At 45.2% G+C, this 17051-nt stretch overlaps 1 protein-coding gene across 12 annotated transcripts in view; it reads right to left on the minus strand.

Moving 5' to 3' along the window:
• LOC138683530 (A disintegrin and metalloproteinase with thrombospondin motifs 6-like) overlaps positions 1–15990 on the minus strand; it is a 185859-nt gene extending 169869 nt beyond the window's left edge. For 2 of the 12 annotated variants that reach the window (XM_069775476.1, XM_069775465.1), the window contains exon 1: positions 9513–15989. In XM_069775476.1, coding sequence (XP_069631577.1) covers positions 9513–9989 — 477 coding nt within the window. In that variant the 5' untranslated portion in view covers positions 9990–15989. Of the gene's footprint in view, positions 1–9329; positions 9412–9512 lie in introns of those variants that run through there. The other 10 variants (XM_069775469.1, XM_069775466.1, XM_069775468.1 and 7 more) reach the window with 10 other exon arrangements.
• Positions 15991–17051: the final 1061 nt, after the last annotated feature.

Here is a 17051-nt window from a genome sequence, read left to right on the forward strand (position 1 = left end):
GGGGAAAAGGGGGAAAAGATGGAAAACAGGACAACAGGCACCATGGCTACCCAAACCCCGACAACAAGCACCATGGCTGCCCCTACCCTGACAACAGGTACCGTGGCTACCCCTACTCCGGTGACAGATACTGCAGCTAAAGCAGAGAACCAACCTGTGCCACTATCAGTTGCCCCTGTGCAGAAAAAGAAACACACAAAGAAATCAGTTCGCTTAGTGAGAGATGAAGATGAACCAGGGTCATCGCGAGAACAGGAGGAAGAGGCAGAACCTGAAATAATTACCCGATCTCTATCCCTGAGATGCGTGACATGAGAAAAGATTTTAGCCGCCACCCAGGTGAGCACATTGTGACCTGGTTACTCCGATGCTGGGATAATGGGGACAGTAGTGTGGAATTAGAGGGTAAGAAAGCCAAGCAGCTGGCATCCCTGTCTAGGGAAGGGGGCATCGACAAGGTGATTCGGAGAAAAACACAAGTCCTCAGCCTCTGGAGGCGACTTCTGTTAGGTGTGAAGGAAAGATACCCCTTCAAGGATGAAGTTACATGTCACCAAGGCAAGTGGACCACCATGGAGAGAGGTATCCAATATCTGAGGGAATTAGCCGTGCTGGAGGTGATTTATAATGATCCGGAAAATGCGCAGTCACCCACAGATCCAGATGAAGTCCAATGCACACAACCGATGTGGCGGAAGTTTCTACAAAGTGCACCACCAACCTATGCCAACTCATTGGCAGTAATGTCCTGGAAAGAAGGCTATGAACAAACGGTGGATGAATTGGCTGTCCAACTCTGGCAATACGAAGGAAGTCTCTCTTCCTCCCTATGGGCCTGTGTCTCGGCTGTAGAGGAATTGTCCTGAGAGTTCCAGCAATTCAAAGCGGATATGCCCTCCTCCTCACCTGTACAGGCCCGCATCGCAGTTATTGGGAGTAAGCATTCCTCTGCCCAAGAGAGAGGAGAGAGAAAGTACACGCAACAGGCTAACCTATGGTTTTACCTGCATGACCATGGAGAGGACATGAGGAAGTGGGATGGAGAACCTACCTCAGTCCTGGATGCACGGGTACGGGACTTGCGAGAAAAAGCAAGCAGAAAAGAGGATTCTTCTTGGAAAACTGCTGCTCCAGTTTCCCGTGAGCAGTCCCCCAGACGCAGTAGATGGGCTGATCTCATTTCTGATCCTCTTGAAGGGACTTCTGATTCACATTTGCAAAAAGTGAGTAATGGATACTCTAACCAGGATTAGGATTAGAGGGGCCCTGCCTCCAGCCAGGTGGAGGAGAGGGACAACCGAATCTACTGGACAGTGTGGATTCAATGGCCTGGCACATCAGACCCACAGGAATATAAGGCTCTAGTAGGCACTGGTGCACAATGCACCCTAATGCCATCAAGTTATAAAGGGGCAGAACCCATCTGTATCTCTGGTGTGACAGGGGGATCCCAAGAGCTAACCGTATTGGAAGCTGAAATGAGTCTAACTGGGAATGAGTGGCAGAAGCACCCCATTGTGACTGGCCCAGAGGCCCCGTGCATCCTTGGTATAGATTATCTCAGGAGGGGGTATTTCAAGGACCCAAAAGGGTACCGTTGGGCCTTTGGTGTAGCTGCCTTGGAGACGGAGGAGATTGAACAGCTGTCTACCCTGCCTGGTCTCTCCCAAGACCCTTCGGTTGTGGGGTTGCTGAAGGTTGAAGAACAACAGGTGCCAATTGCTACCATGGTGGTGCACCGGCGGCAATATCGCACCAACCGAGACTCCCTGATCCCCATCCATAAGCTGATTTGCCAATTGGAGAGCCAAGGAGTGATCAGCAAGACTCACTCACCCTTTAATAGTCCCATATGGCCCATGCGGAAATCTAATGGGGAATGGAGACTAACAGTAGATTATCGGGGGCTGAATGAAGTCACGCCACCGCTGAGCGCTGCTGTGCCAGATATGTTAGAGCTTCAACATGAACTGGAATCAAAGACAGCTAAGTGGTATGCCACAACTGACATTGCTAATGCATTTTTCTCCATTCCTTTGGCAGCGGAGTGCAGGCCACAGTTTACTTTCACTTGGAGGGGCATCCAGTACACCTGGAATCGACTGCCCCAGGGGTGGAAACACAGCCCCACTATTTGCCATGGACTGATCCAGGCTGCACTGGAAAAAGGGGAAGCTCCAGAGCACCTGCAATACATTGATGACATCATCGTATGGGGCAACACAGCAGAAGAAGTTTTTGAGAAAGGGAAGAAAATAATCCAAATCCTTTTGAAGGCTGGTTTTGCCATAAAAGAAAGTAAGGTCAAGGGACCTGCACAGAAGATCCAGTTCTTAGGAGTAAAATGGCAAGATGGACGTCGTCAGATCCCTGCAGACGTGATCAACAAAATAGCAGCTATGTCCTCACCGACAAATAAAAAGGAAACACAGGCTTTCTTAGGTGTTGTGGGCTTTTGGAGAATGCATATTCCAAAATACAGTCAAATTCTAAGTCCTCTCTACCAAGTTACCCGGAAGAAGAACGATTTTAAATGGGGCCCTGAGCAATGACAAGCCTTTGACCAAATTAAACGGGAGAGTATTCATGCAGCAGCTCTTGGGCCAGTCCGGACAGGACAAGATGTTAAAAATGTGCTCTATACTGCAGCTGGGGAGAATGGCCCTACCTGGAGCCTCTGGCAGAAAGCACCTGGGGAGACCCGAGGCCGACCCCTGGGGTTTTGGAGTCGGGGATACCGAGGATCCGAGGCTCGCTATACTCCAACTGAAAAAGAGATATTGGCAGCATATGAAGGAGTTCGAGCTGCCTCAGAAGTGGTTGGTACTGAGACACAGCTCCTCTTAGCACCCCGACTGCCAGTGCTGGGCTGGATGTTCAAAGGGAGAGTCTCCTCTACACATCACGCGACTGACGCCACGTGGAGTAAGTGGATTGCACTGATCACACAATGGGCTCGCATAGGAAACCCCAGTCGCCCAGGAATTGTGGAAGTGATCACGGACTGGCCAGAAGGCAAAGATTTTGGAATGTCGCCAGAGGAGGAGGTGACACGGGCTGAAGAGGCCCCGCTGTATAATAACCTGCCAGAAAATGAGAGGCAATATGCCCTGTTCACTGACGGATCCTGTCGCATTGTGGGAAAGCATCGGAGGTGGAAAGCTGCTGTACCGAGTCCTACACAACAAGTTGCAGAAACTGCTGAAGGAGAAGGTGAATCAAGTCAGTTTGCAGAGGTGAAAGCCATCCAGCTAGCTTTAGACATTGCTGAAAGAGAGAAGTGGCCAGTGCTCTATCTCTATACTGACTCATGGATGGTGGCAAATGCCCTGTGGGGGTGGCTACAGCAATGGAAGCAGAGCAACTGGCAGTGCAGAGGTAAACCCATCTGGGCTGCTGCATTGTGGCAAGATATTGCTTCCTGGCTAGAGAATCTGGTTGTAAAAGTACATCACATCGATGCTCATGTACCCAAGGGTCGGGCCACTGAAGAACATCAAAACAACCAGCAGGTGGATCAGGCTGTCAAGATTGAAGTGTCTCAGGTGGACCTGGACTGGCACCATAGGGGTGAGCTATTTATGGCTTAGTGGGCCCATGATACCTCAGGGCATCAGGGAAGAGATGCAACATATAGATGGGCTTGTGATCGAGGGGTGGACTTGACCATGGACACTATCGCACAGGTTATCCATGAATGTGAAACATGTGCTGCAATTAAGCAAGCCAAGCGGCAAAAACCCCTGTCGCATGGAGGGCGATAGCTGAAATATAAACAGTGGGAGGCCTGGCAGATTGACTATATCACACTCCCACGAACACGCCAAGGCAAGTGCCATGTGCTTACAATGGTGGAAGCAACCACTGGATGGCTGGAAACATATCCTGTGTCCCACGTCACTGCCCAGAACACTATCCTGGGCCTTGAAGAGAAAGTTTTATGGCAATACAGCACCCCAGAAAGAATTGAGTCGGACAACGGGACTCACTTCCGAAACAACCTCATAGACACCTGGGCCAAAGAACATGGCATTGAGTGGGTATATCACATCCCTTATCACGCACCGGCCTCCGGAAAAATCGACCGATACAATGGACTGCTGAAAACTACATTGAGAGCAATGGGGGGTGGAAACATCAAACATTGGGATACACATTTAGCAAAAGCCACCTGGTTAGTCAACACCAGAGGATCTGCCCATCAGGGTGGCCCTGCCCAATCAGAACTTTTACATACTATAGAAGGGGATAAAGTCCCTGTAGTGCGCATGAGGAGTATGTTAGGAAAGACAGTCTGGGTTAGTCCTCCCTCAAGCAGAGGCAAACCTATTCAAGGGGTTGTTTTTGCTCAGGGACCTGGGTACACCTTGTGGGTGATGCAGAAGCATGGGGAAGTTCGATGTGTACCTCAGGGAGATTTGATTTTGGGAGAGAATAGCCAGTGAATTGGGCTGTATGATACTTAACTGCTAAATAACCTGCCAATGCATGTCATTGTATCTATAGTGTCTATATGCCATATCAAGGGTATTACTGTAAGAATTACCCAAATGACTGCAGGATGGACTTTGAAACTGAGCCAAGTACAACAGTGATAGAACTTGAACTGGCGCCCAGCGATTTCCTCAAGATCAACATCTTCGACATGCAGACCAAGGGCGTGGGTTGCACCAAATGTACTAGCCACAAGTTCCAGAGGCAGCATACAACAACCCAACACTTCACACCATCTCTCTTATCCTGAAGAACTGTTACAACAGATGGAGCCCCAAAGTCATGGATTGAATAAAATTGATGGACACATTAGAGGGATAGCCTATTGACTAAGGGAATACTATTTGTGTGTGGTGAGAGGGTGTCCATATACTTATATATAAGACAAGGAAAGTGGTAGTGGTTGATTGGAAAATGTAAGATCTGGGCATGATGTAGATGGTATAGAATAAGGGGTGGATAATGTCCTGGGTTCAGCTGGGATAGAGTTAATTTTTACAGGAACCTGGGAGGTGGGGGGCATAGCCAGGACAGCTGACCTGAACTAGCCAAGGAGCTATTCCATACCATGTGACATCATGCTCAGTATATAAATGGGGAGCGGGCTGGGGGTGCTCCCTCGACTTTCAGTGGGGGAAGTGGCGGAGCATCGGCTTCCGGGTGGTGAGCAGTTGCACTGTGCATCACTCGTTTTGTATACTCTTTCATTAGTACTGTTGTTGTTGTAACCTTTTTTTGTGTTGTCCCAGTAAACTGCCTTTATCTCAACCCTCGAGGTTCCAGGTTTTTTTTCTTTTCTCTTCTCTGTCTCCTCCCTATCCCACCAGAGGGGGGCGGGAGGAGTGAGCAAGCAACTGCGTGGTCCTTTGTTACCGGCTGGGCTGAAACCACGCAAACATCTTAAAAACTATGACAGGGACAGCTTATATATAATTTTCTGAATACTAAGTCTATACTGCAAATACATATTAGTACCAAAGAGAACTCCAAAGACACCAATCTAGAATACTAAATCTATTTCAATATCATTTCTGATCTTTATAAGTTATTTTATGAATTATACATTACTTTACATACGATTCAGAAATACCATACTACATGCAATTTATGATCTACAAAAGTAGATACATTCTTTATGGTAGAATCAGCTTTCAAATGAATAATTAATACACATATGAATTTAGGAATACATGAAACAAACGAAGTCTTCCAGCAAAATAATTCTTTCTTTAACCAAGTAAGGTCATGCTTTTAGCCAAAGTCTACTTCTTGGGCTTTCTTTATCATTTCTATTTGGATGGAAACACCTGTGCTACTCAGCACAAATGTTACTCGGTGCATGGAACTTCACATGCCATGGAAATACTTGGCATTTTACATTAAAACATGTAGAAAGTTATTATTATTAGGAAAGTGAATCGGAGGTTAAATTGTATTTTGGGGCTACTATGGTTCCAAGGAAATGTTTAAAGCGTTCCCCACTACTGGGCTTTTCAGCTCAAAATGAGAAAATCTGCTACTGTGAAAAACTTGTTTGAGCACTCAGTTAAGAGCTTGGACACCTGGCAGAGGACAGAGGTGGGTCAGAATGCAAAGAGTTTGGTTTCTGCTCAATTCCACTACTATAAGCCCCAAAACTTTTCTTCAAGACTTGCTCCCCTCAGAATTAAACAAATTTCTTTCCCTTGCAGTGAATTTCTCTCTTCAGCCAGTCTACCACTGTTTCTTCTCTTTCCTTCAGTATGACATACTCAGCTGAGACAATGCCTCAGCTACTCCTGCTTCAGCCTTGTTGCCTCACACCCAACATTCAAAGGCCCTAAAATACTGCTCTTTGCAGGCTCTCATGAGAAGGCCAAACCTGCAATCCATCCACAAATGTAACATCCACTAAAGTAAATATGAGTTTGGAAGCCAGCAAGCCTGCCAGATAAGACCTTCAGTTTCCTCACATGACTGTTCACTGGATTATAGAGCTTTCCTCATAACTTCAGACAGTTTATATAGCATAATCAGGGCCCAGCAGATGGAAACTGCTGGAATGAAACTTTGGTAAACAGCAGCCTGTAATTTTGGGGTGCTTGGTAATGAGAAATAGAGGGAGATGCTGAAACAGGAAATAGCGACAGGGAAATGAACTGACTGCTGGTCACTTATAATGAAACTGAGGAAGCCCTTCATGCACTAGAACTCAGATACTACAAGTGTTCTTCTAAGTCATAAAACTTACGTTAATTAAACCATGGCCTCACCTGCCCATCCTGATAACTAAACAGAATAACTCAAAACATTCACTAAGGGGAAAAAATTTGGCAATAGTGAAGTCTAACAGGACAACTGGTATAAATGGAATGCTTAAATTTTGCTTGTGAGCAACACTCATGCTAAAGGCTACTACTTGTTTTAGTTACTGACAACTTTAAATGACTGGCTCTGGGACAGATGTTAATCAAGGACTAGGCAGAATGACTGGCAGTTTCTTACAGACCAAAAATCAGACTGGAAAATACAAATGTCTTGAGCATGACATATTCTGAACTATCACTAATTCTAAAACAAGTACTAGTGTCTTCAATATTCACTGCCAATTGCTTTATTAACCATGTTCTAACCAGCAGCTATATAACAAAATATGTCAGTAGGAATCATCATTTAAAAATAACCCTGATGGATTTGTCTGAATGGAGTGATAACTCCTATACTCGGTGCTCTGGAAGGCCCTGCCAACACTGTATGACAGAGGAATTTCTGTATGGTAGAATATGATATTGAGTACAGCCTACCACTGCACCCCTTTGCAGGATCCCTGCCTCTGAGAAAGAGTCTTGTGTCACCCCTACTGCTGCTTCTGGAGCATGACAGAAGCCTCACATACTTGTGATTCAGCCTTTCTAGGAGATGCAGTGGACACCTGACACTTGCAGTCCCAAGTAAGAGGCATGGCCAAGAAGAACTCGAGAGTGCCAGTCATGGCGTGCCCAGAGAACTGAGGCTGCCTTAATCCAAACCAGGAATACCTGGAAGAAATACGGAGGAGCTAACAGCAGCTAAAAGCACCAAAGATGACTGTTTAACTAGGAAGCACTCCACACTAAAGTTAACTTACAGATTAAGTTAACGTACCAACACCTTGAACCACAGAACAAGACAGCTTCACCCCAGCAAAAACAGTAAGGCTGAGGGCAGAGGGAAAACACGCAGCAATAGGAGTGCTAGAAGTCACCTCAGTGCCTGAGGCACAGAAACAAAACAAAAAAAACAAACAAAAAAAACCCCAAAACCAAAAATATTCTGCTTCACCTCAAGAAGGCTTCATTTAGAAGTGACACCTACCATGCTGCTAAATTCTTTGAAGAAAACAAGTGCCATGAGGAGCAAGAGATGGGGAAAGCTGATAGGAAAACATGGACTTTTTTTCTGCTTCATCCCACTCTTGTTTTCCTAACATGAAAGGAAAACAGGAGTTGGCTAAGGCAAGAGCAGGCATTCTTGGCTCACCCCCTGGCCAAGGTCAAAGAACCGAAATAGGAGCACCATGGCACAGACTGCAAGCTCCAAGGGGGCCAACCAGGCTGTACCTCAACTGGCAGAAACTCTGGAGATGTAGAGGTATGCGGCCTATTTTAAAGAAGTGAGTCCTAAAAGCAGGGGTTTGCTCTCCATAGTATTTTTAGATGAAAAGAACTCTAAAGCAAAATGATCCAGTATATTAAAGAGCTTAAATAACTGTGACAAAAATGTTATTACGTAGGAACTATAAAACCAAAGTGAAAATTGTACTACATTGAGACCTATCAGCTGCAAGTCTGCATTAACCAAACTGTGATACCACACTCAATGGAACACCATTTTAACTACATTTCTTCAAAAGCGTCACTTAGCCCTGGAAATCCCCATTAAATTCTTTTTCCTCAAGAGTACTCCAAAATATTAACCTAAACTGTATCAGGGACATCACAAATAACTGGGTATAATGCATCCTATCTAGGTCTGAAGCAGCAGGCTCTTGTTTGTAAAGAAGATCCCAAGATGCATTATTCAATAGCGCTTCCAAGAATAAATAGGAATTAGTTTAGCAAGTCTGTGTAATCTCCTCCCCCTTTAACAATTAGTTAGATCTGTCTACTCCTAACAAGGAGATTGACCAGCATTCTACTATAATTAAATCCAAAATGAATAACCACAATATATACATATATTTTTACTAGAGAGATTACTAGGCTCTTGATTTAGTATTTTCTAGTCATGCCCTTCTATTTTAGTATTTTGTTACTCAATAGTTTGGGTTTTAATTTTTTGCATTTGTTTTCCAATTTCTGTTGGGAACAAAAGCAGCTTTTTCCCATGCAAGTACTACTGCCATGTGATCAACAGATCAACAGTAAAAGAAGAAATGAGAATAAGAGATAAGAATTTCTAATCCTGCTTTTAAATGCAACTGTTTATGATTTGTAAACAAAATATTTCTTTAAAAAAAGGTAAATAATTACTTTCTGATGCTGGTACTTGCAAAGGATCTACTCTCCTCTTCACTCTTTGAATTTATGGCAATGATGACTTCTACACCAAGCAATTCCTCTTCTCTGTTATTTACTCAAAGTTTCTAAACCCAAATTCTCAAAAACGACAAGCAGGTGTTCAGTTCAGTCAACGTCCCTGGAGAGATTCAGCATCCTAAAGGACCCACTGTTTTCCTCTGCCTCCTTGAGTTTGTAACATTTCTATAACCCGTAATGATCTCAGCACAGACCTAATCTTGCAGCCCTAGTGCAGACACTGTAAACACTGAAAATGTTGCCTGCTAAAGGACTACAGAATTGGGTCTTAGTACTTACAATTAATCTTGAAAAACTTTTCCCCAGGACCCAGACCAGGTTTTAGGGGGTTTTCGCACCTTCCTGTCTGCTTGCTTCTCGCAGGGACTCAAAAAACTGAAAGATGTGCCAATTAAGTAGTTGTTCTGTAATTTAAAAAGGGACAAGCACGCTATTATACTAGAACATGTAATGTGGACTTACCAGACCGTTGCAGTTGCTTAAGGCCACTTTAGTTGTACTGTGTTGGTCTTGCAAATATCCTGTGTAATGACAGTGGTCTAAAAAATCATGCTTCCACTGAGGTCCATCTTTCCCCCAGTATTCTACTGTAAAATGTCTAGACACCAAATCTGTGTTGAGAGTCAGGTTTAAATGAAAGTGCTTGCCATAGGCAGAAAGTTTAAAAAATAATGCCAGTTCTTGGTCATAAGGGTCTGTACTCCTCCTCCTTCTTGAAGGTTTAGCATTTTTCACAGTAAAGCTGAGGAAGGCTCCATTTTGATCAACCCTTATTGGGACTGTTAGTTGGTAGTGTTCAAGGTAAGACAGAAATTCCTCTTTGTAATCACAAGGTAAGACAATCCAGGGAGTGGGCATAGAAGAGAAGAAAATATAACAGGAAACAACAAGTAGTAGTATAAACATAAACCATATTTGGCTAAATCTCATCACCCTCATGAGTAAGTCATTTTCAGGTAATCAAGATGGAGAGTTTTACTAGATAAAAGAAAACATTCTTTTCTTTTTCTAAGTCATGAAACTGAACGTGTTTTCTTATTAACCTGATGTCACTGGAAATACAAAAGTTTTTAATTACATCTTTTTCCTATTTACCCAAAATATGTAAACATTTGGGGCTAAATTCTACCTAAGAAGGACGTATTCTTCACAGTGATACCATTCAAAGACAAAAGCTATTAGATCCACCTGCAAGAATAAAAACAGTAGTAATGAAAAGTATTATATTGTAAAAACATGTAAAACTGCTCTTCATTTCATTAAAAACCTATAAATGTTAATGGATCAAAATAAGATTAGATCCTTACTTCCTAGTTTAAAAACATGTTAATGATGTTATGGCAAGTCTCTAAACTATTATCAAGTACAACATTTTACTAGATTTAAATTTGCAAGGCTTTCCTACAGTTAAAAGTAGACAAAAACAAATTAAAACAACAATTTAATCAGATTTGCTGTATTTAAACTTCCATGACAATAAATCATGATAAAACTAAGAGCAGATCTCATTAATTATACGAACGTAGTTTAGAAAATATTACCCAAATGCAATGCAAAAATCGATGCTTCTTGTCAGCTACAGAGGTCTGACCCCTACCTTGAGAACTATATGAAAGCCTGTTGTCACTGGGAAATTCCGATGAAACCATGACTAGGCTCAAAATCCATGTCCACATCTTCCAAAAAAGTTCCATAATTTAGAAAAACAGAAAGCTGCTTCCCCCCCCCCCCCCTCCTTGGAGGGCTACCTGTGTGCTATAGAGTTAACTCCACTCCAGAATCACACCATAACAGGTATATGTATTTTATACTACTTCCAAATTAACTATTGGATGTTTCACTTTTTGACAGGTATTCTTTTCCAACAACCTGTATTTTCTTCTATATCTGCAGTCATTTTCTCAATTCAAAATAAGTATTTGTAAGATTCCTTAAGATATCAGTAAGACATTAGACTGGATAGTTAACTGAACTTGCTCCATTTGTTTTCCTGAAAAACAAAAGAAAATGAGTCAAGGCAAATTCTTTTTATTAAAACAGATCTATACTGCAAAACACTAAGCTATCATAGCGAACTACGCAATATAACATTTTGAAATAATATTCAACCATTATCGCTTTCATGGTCCAAGGTCACAACCTTACAAAAACCATAAGTTACCATTAACCTTGAACTACTAGTTCCATACAACTTAAGATGCACATATCTGCTTTATGTTAAATAGGCACAAGAAATCATAAAATTAAGGTTTCTTGTTCAAATACTGTGTTCAGACTTGTTCCAGCTATAATCGATGCTATGCACTCATTGATTTCAGCAGTGAATAACTAGACCCAATACACTGGTAGACAAAGGAAGAACCTGGGAAAGAATCCAGAGTAGTACAGTTATCTGATCTTTCTGCAGCATGTATTTTGTTATTTACTAAAGAACAAATTTCTGTATTTGAAACTATTCATCATACACATTCTAAGTTTTCAAATATTTGTTGTATACATATTAACTACAATTTGATGTAGTAGAATATATTTTTATTTTCAATGTTACTTCCCTCCCCCCCCCCTTTTTTTTTTTGCATTTAAAACACTATTGCAGTAATACTGAAAAGCAGCTTTAGCTGTGGCCAGGGATTAAATGGAAGTTTTACACAGCCAACTAACAGTCCAGCATCATGGAATACCAAACCATATGTTGTGTCAGCTGGTACTAATCAGTCCTCTTAAGCACTCTCAGCACACCTGTGCATAGAGCAAACTCTGCAGAGGCAGACAATGGAGAAACAGAACACCAGAGAAGGGAAAACCATTTAAAAACAAATTTCCAAAAGCATACATAGTCATTTATACATGCACCAGATAAATTTGCCTTTCTAAAATTCTGGGAGTGATTTACAACATTCATTCAGATGGGTAATACCCCTGCAGCCAGTGGATTATTTGTAAAGGTTAAAGCATGTCATCTCAAGAAGAAATCAACATCATGCAAATCCTATTTACTAATATCACAATGAATATCAGGAAACTTCTTAGCCAATTTGAAATGCATCTAATTATTAACATGTAAATGAGACTAATCTGATCATTCCAATACCTACTTTTTAAATATCTTTCAAGACAGCACACAGGATTTAATCAGGTTTGTAGAGGGAATAAAAGATACTTTGCAAGCATAGCTTGGACTTAGTAGTATTTTTTTTCTGGGGAAGCATAAGGATTTAGTGATGCCATTCACATGTGGCAAGGCCTCAAACAAAATTAATAAAATCTCTGGTCTGACCTTCCATGTAAAACCTTTATTTCCTACCTAATATTTAATTACAGCTTTTAGACTTTTACAAGTTTTGAAGAGACATAATCAATCCCATACTCTTCAGCTACATTCATATACTAAAGAATGTTCCTTATTTCTAATCAGAGAACATCCAGTTTCAAATTCCAATCACTGAATCTTGCTTTGCCACTGTCTGCTGATGATCTGCTTTCTTTTCCTTGCACGGATAGTTATAATCTGATACAAGCACCTCCTGACACTTCCTGATAAGCAGCTCAACCTATTTGGTTTACCTCACTCCGTACAATCCAGTTTCTAGATGTCTAATTATTTCTGCAGCTTTTTTCTGAACAGTTTCCAATTTGTCATCAAATTGGTAACTCCAGATATAGTACTTCCAGTATGAAGTTAGGTAGGAACCTCAAACTATCCACTGTCTATACCCTTTTTCTTTTTAACTGCCTAGATAGCACATATTCAGCATTCTGCTTTTGATTGTGGTAAAGATGACACATTTCGTCAACACTAAGCTTACAATAAAAAGCATTTCCTCTGCCTTATGGCTGAACTACATGTTCACCCACAGTAAGGGCAGGTATAGATCCATTTCCTGAACATTTACCTAAAACCACAGTTCCTGACTAATTATAAAAGCTCTGCCAAGTAACAAAGAGAAAGTACAAGATGTTTTTCAAAATCCAGGATGCCGATGACAAAGCAGGTACATGGCACTGGCATTTCTGCAGAGGCACTGATGACAGTGGCAGTCCTGTCACTGGTGCCATGAGCTTTCTACCCACCAAAACTCAACGAGGGGAAAAGAGGCCATAAACACATACAGGAAGACTACTTTGGGGCAGAATGGGGAAGGGGGGGGGGGGGCGGGCGCGGCTAGCCAAACTGCTCAGACCAGTCACCTTGGGAGCCTCCATCTAAGCAAAAGGATATATAGTTAAGGCGCCTTGGCCAACTAAAGCGTCCCTTAAACTGAAGGTAGCTTAAGTTTTAGGATAGTCAAGCTGCCAAGAGACCGCTATCTCCAGAGCCGGGCAGAGCATCACCACACGTGCCGCCTCCCCCCCCTCCGAACCTAGGGACAGACACGGCCCCACCACCCCCGGGGTATCTACACAAGGGGCGTCCACTACAGAACAGCTGCTCTCGCGCGCTTGGCGGTGACGAGGTCTCGTGGTAGCAACTGAGGTGCCGAAACAACAGCGCCGGATCACGCAGACCAACCGGGGGTTACGCTTCGGGGCAGAACCGACGGACCGAGGGGAGCGACAAACGCGTCGCGCGGGAAATAGCTCTGCCGCTCCCCGGCGGGGGGGGGGGGGGGTGTCATCACGTCCCACCTCGACGGCTCGGCCCCCGCAAGCAACGGCCGCCGGCCCGCGCGCCGCGCCTGCCCGCGGGGGGAGGGGGGGACGGGCGCGGGCTTCCCCCGCCGCCGCGAGGTGCCCACTGCCTTCCCCAGTTCGGGCGGGCGGCGGGGAGCGCTGCGTCAAGGCGCGGCCGGCCGCGCCGGCAGTACGAGTGGTTGCTAAGGAAATAGGGAGGGCGGACATCAATCACACAGATTCAATTACAGGTATCGGGGCTGGCCGTGAAAAGCGTTATAAGGCTTCAAAAGCCGGGGATTAGCCGTGCCCCTGGGAGCTCCCCAGGCGTAAATAGCGACGCACAGACCGCACTTGGAAGGGCTTGGTGAAAAGAAACGGGGCCCGGGGGGTGATGGGGAGGAGGCTGGGGAAAGCGGGGGGGGGGGGGCGTACGTACAAAGGGAAAGGACGGATCTTTCCTCCCCGGGTATTAATCAGAAACCGAGGCGTGAAGAATAAAAGTGCTGCTGTGCGTGCCCCGATGTACGGCGCAGCCAGCCGCCCCCCGGAGGAGACGGGACTGCCGTTGTCTGAACAGACTCTCCCCTCCACCTGCCCCACGCCTCCCCTCTGCCCCTGCTGAGGGATCAGCTATCATTGTATTTCTGAGGGGGAAAAACAAAAAAAAGGGGGGGGGGGGGAAGGCGGCGAAAAAGCAAACAAAAAATACCCAAAACAACAACAGGCTAGAAAAACGCCTACACACACAGCCCAACTCGTATACACATGTATATTATACACACACACACACGTCTGCACACACAAAAAGTTTTTTAAAAAAAACAAAACTTGGCGGGAAATACTAGTATTGAAGTTGGAGGTCACTAGACACACATCCTTCAAAGGATATTCAAAAGGGAAGGGGGAAGAAAAAACAAAAAAGCAAACCACGCCCTCCTCCCTAGAGAGACTGAAGGGAATAGTCTGGTTGCTGTGGTAGAGTTGATCCTAAAGTTAACTTTCAGCAGCCCATTTCCAGACAGCAGTGCTGAATCTATTTGGATAAAACGCGTGTGACCCAGACACTTGGCGTTTAGCCCAAACAAAAACAAGAGTCAGTCTGTCTCTCCCCTCTTGTACAACGATGAAAGAAATTAGCGAAGACAAAATCCACACATACATCGCCAGGGAGCGAGAGCCCACTTACCTCCCCCACCAAACAAAATCCATTTGAACCCCAGGCCGCTACGGAGACAGACACGCACCGATAGATACGGCTCCGCGGGGTTAAAAGCCTGGCAAATCCCAAGCGGCTCGAAGTAAATCAAAACCACACGCTTCCATTTTTCTGATAAACCCGGCGAGAGCCCGACATCTCCGCCAGCATCAGGCTGCGGGACCGTGGCCGCGCCGACCTTCCGAGCTCCAATACAAAATATGCACTTGTCTGACCGCTAAAGCGGACACCGGACACGGCACGACAAAAAGCTGGGCTTTTTAAATTTAAAACAATCCCGATTAGCTGTAGGTTGTCGTTGGGGTTTGGGGGCTGCTTTGGTTTTCCTTTTTTTTTTTTCCCTCCCTCTACCAAAGATTTAGTATTAAAGCATGAAAAAAATCTAAAAAAAAGTTTCACTATTCGAGACCGTATTTCATAAAACACTATTCTTTTCGATTGAAAATCCTCGCACCTCCTTCTCCCATCCTCAAAGGTTTCTCTCTGAAATTACTCCAAATCCACCTCGCCTAATGCAATATAAACCTTCCCCCACTCCCCAAAGCCCTGCACGCACCGTTATTCGGGACACAAGAAAATCAAAAGTTTCATTGAATAGCATGAAATCTTCCTTACCGTTTTCATCTTCAATTTCTGATATAAAATAAGTTTCAAACAATAGAGATTGCACAGGACGATTCCCGTATTCCTCTCTGCTTTTCCTCTCTGTGCAAGTATTCATCAGGGTTATATTCTCCAACAGAATAAAATTCTTTAGCCTTCCTAAAAGGGGTTTTTAGAAAACGGTCTAGCTTGGCAGGAGGAAGGATGCCATCAATTCACCCAACCTATCACCCGACACGTTTTGTCTTTCCAACAAAAAGAGAGAGAGGGAGGAAAGAAGGAAGGAAGGAAGGAAAAACAGGCTTATATTGGGGTAGATGCCCTCCTCTTGAGCAGTCTCCTCTGTGCAAAATACCATATGAGTATCATCTGAGTTAGGAGGGGAGGAGGAAAGCTTGGTTGAAGTAACCCCAGACCTCCTCTCCCTGTCGGCCCCCAGCCAAGCCGAACGCAGCAGCAGAGAATCTTAGCAGTCTCGCCCGGGGGACGGCACAAAGCACGCTGACGTCAGTCTGCAGATATGCCCCGGGCCGGCGGCATGGCTGCGCATGCGCGCCGCGTCACGTGGCAGCGGGGGGGTAGGGGTACAGTCGGGGTAACGAAAAACAGTGAAGGGGGAGGTTGCGCGCACCTCGTGGCGGAGGGGGTGGGGGCAATGTCCTCGGAGCGACCCCCGTCCGGTGCCGTGGGGTGAGGCGGGAGCAGTGTCGCCAACGAGGAGTCCAGTCTTGCCGCAGGGAGGTGCTGGGGTGGCTGTGCTACAGCTGCTGTAGCTCCGGTGTGCAGTCGGTTGGCGCCGGGCAGGCGCTGCCGGTGGGCGGCGGGCCGGGGCGGCCCCCTCCTCGCCGGCGGCCCGGCTCACGCTCCATAACGAGCTTTATTAAAAGAAAAATAATAAACCCCCATCATTTCCAGCTGAGGGGAGGCGAGCGGCCGGCGCTGGGGAGGCGGTTTCTGAAGCCCGCGCAGCGAGCGGCAGCTGAGTAACCGCTGCAGCGCGGCGGGGACGGGGCCCGGCCGGGGGTCCCGTGTGGGCCTGGCCCTGCCCGCGCACACTGCGCGGTGCCACACGTAGCGCTTTCACTTTCATTTGCTGCGAGGAATCTGGTGGCACTGGGCGGGGCGGAAATGGGGGAGAGCGGGGCGATCCGGATGCGGTCGTCGTGTCGCGGGATCGCCAGCCCAATCTGGTGTACGCGTCAGAAGCAGGAGAAAGGTGCAAATGGCACAGGGTAGCTGGGCGATCTGCGGGATCGTTTGTGTTTAGTGAAGCTAACGGTGGTGTGGGGATAGAAGCTGCTGGGGGAGGGAGAGGGTGGAATCTGATACTCGCTTTCGTAACCAAGTTAATTTCCAATAGCCAAAAAAAGAGAAAAAAAAAAAATCCTTCCTGAATCTAGGTTCTAAGGTTTCAAGCTTCTGCTAACAGTATTTCCCAGGTGGTGTGTGTGCACATTGTCCTCCTGAGCTGGAGGTAGTAGGTGTAATTCTTCCGGTGAATCTATAATAGTTGGCTGAACTGTGAAATGATTCACAGTGAAAGGTCAAAGAGTACAGCTACTCTGGGA

Source organism: Haliaeetus albicilla, chromosome W (genome assembly GCF_947461875.1).
Source record: "Haliaeetus albicilla chromosome W, bHalAlb1.1, whole genome shotgun sequence".
Taxonomy (NCBI): domain Eukaryota; kingdom Metazoa; phylum Chordata; class Aves; order Accipitriformes; family Accipitridae; genus Haliaeetus; species Haliaeetus albicilla.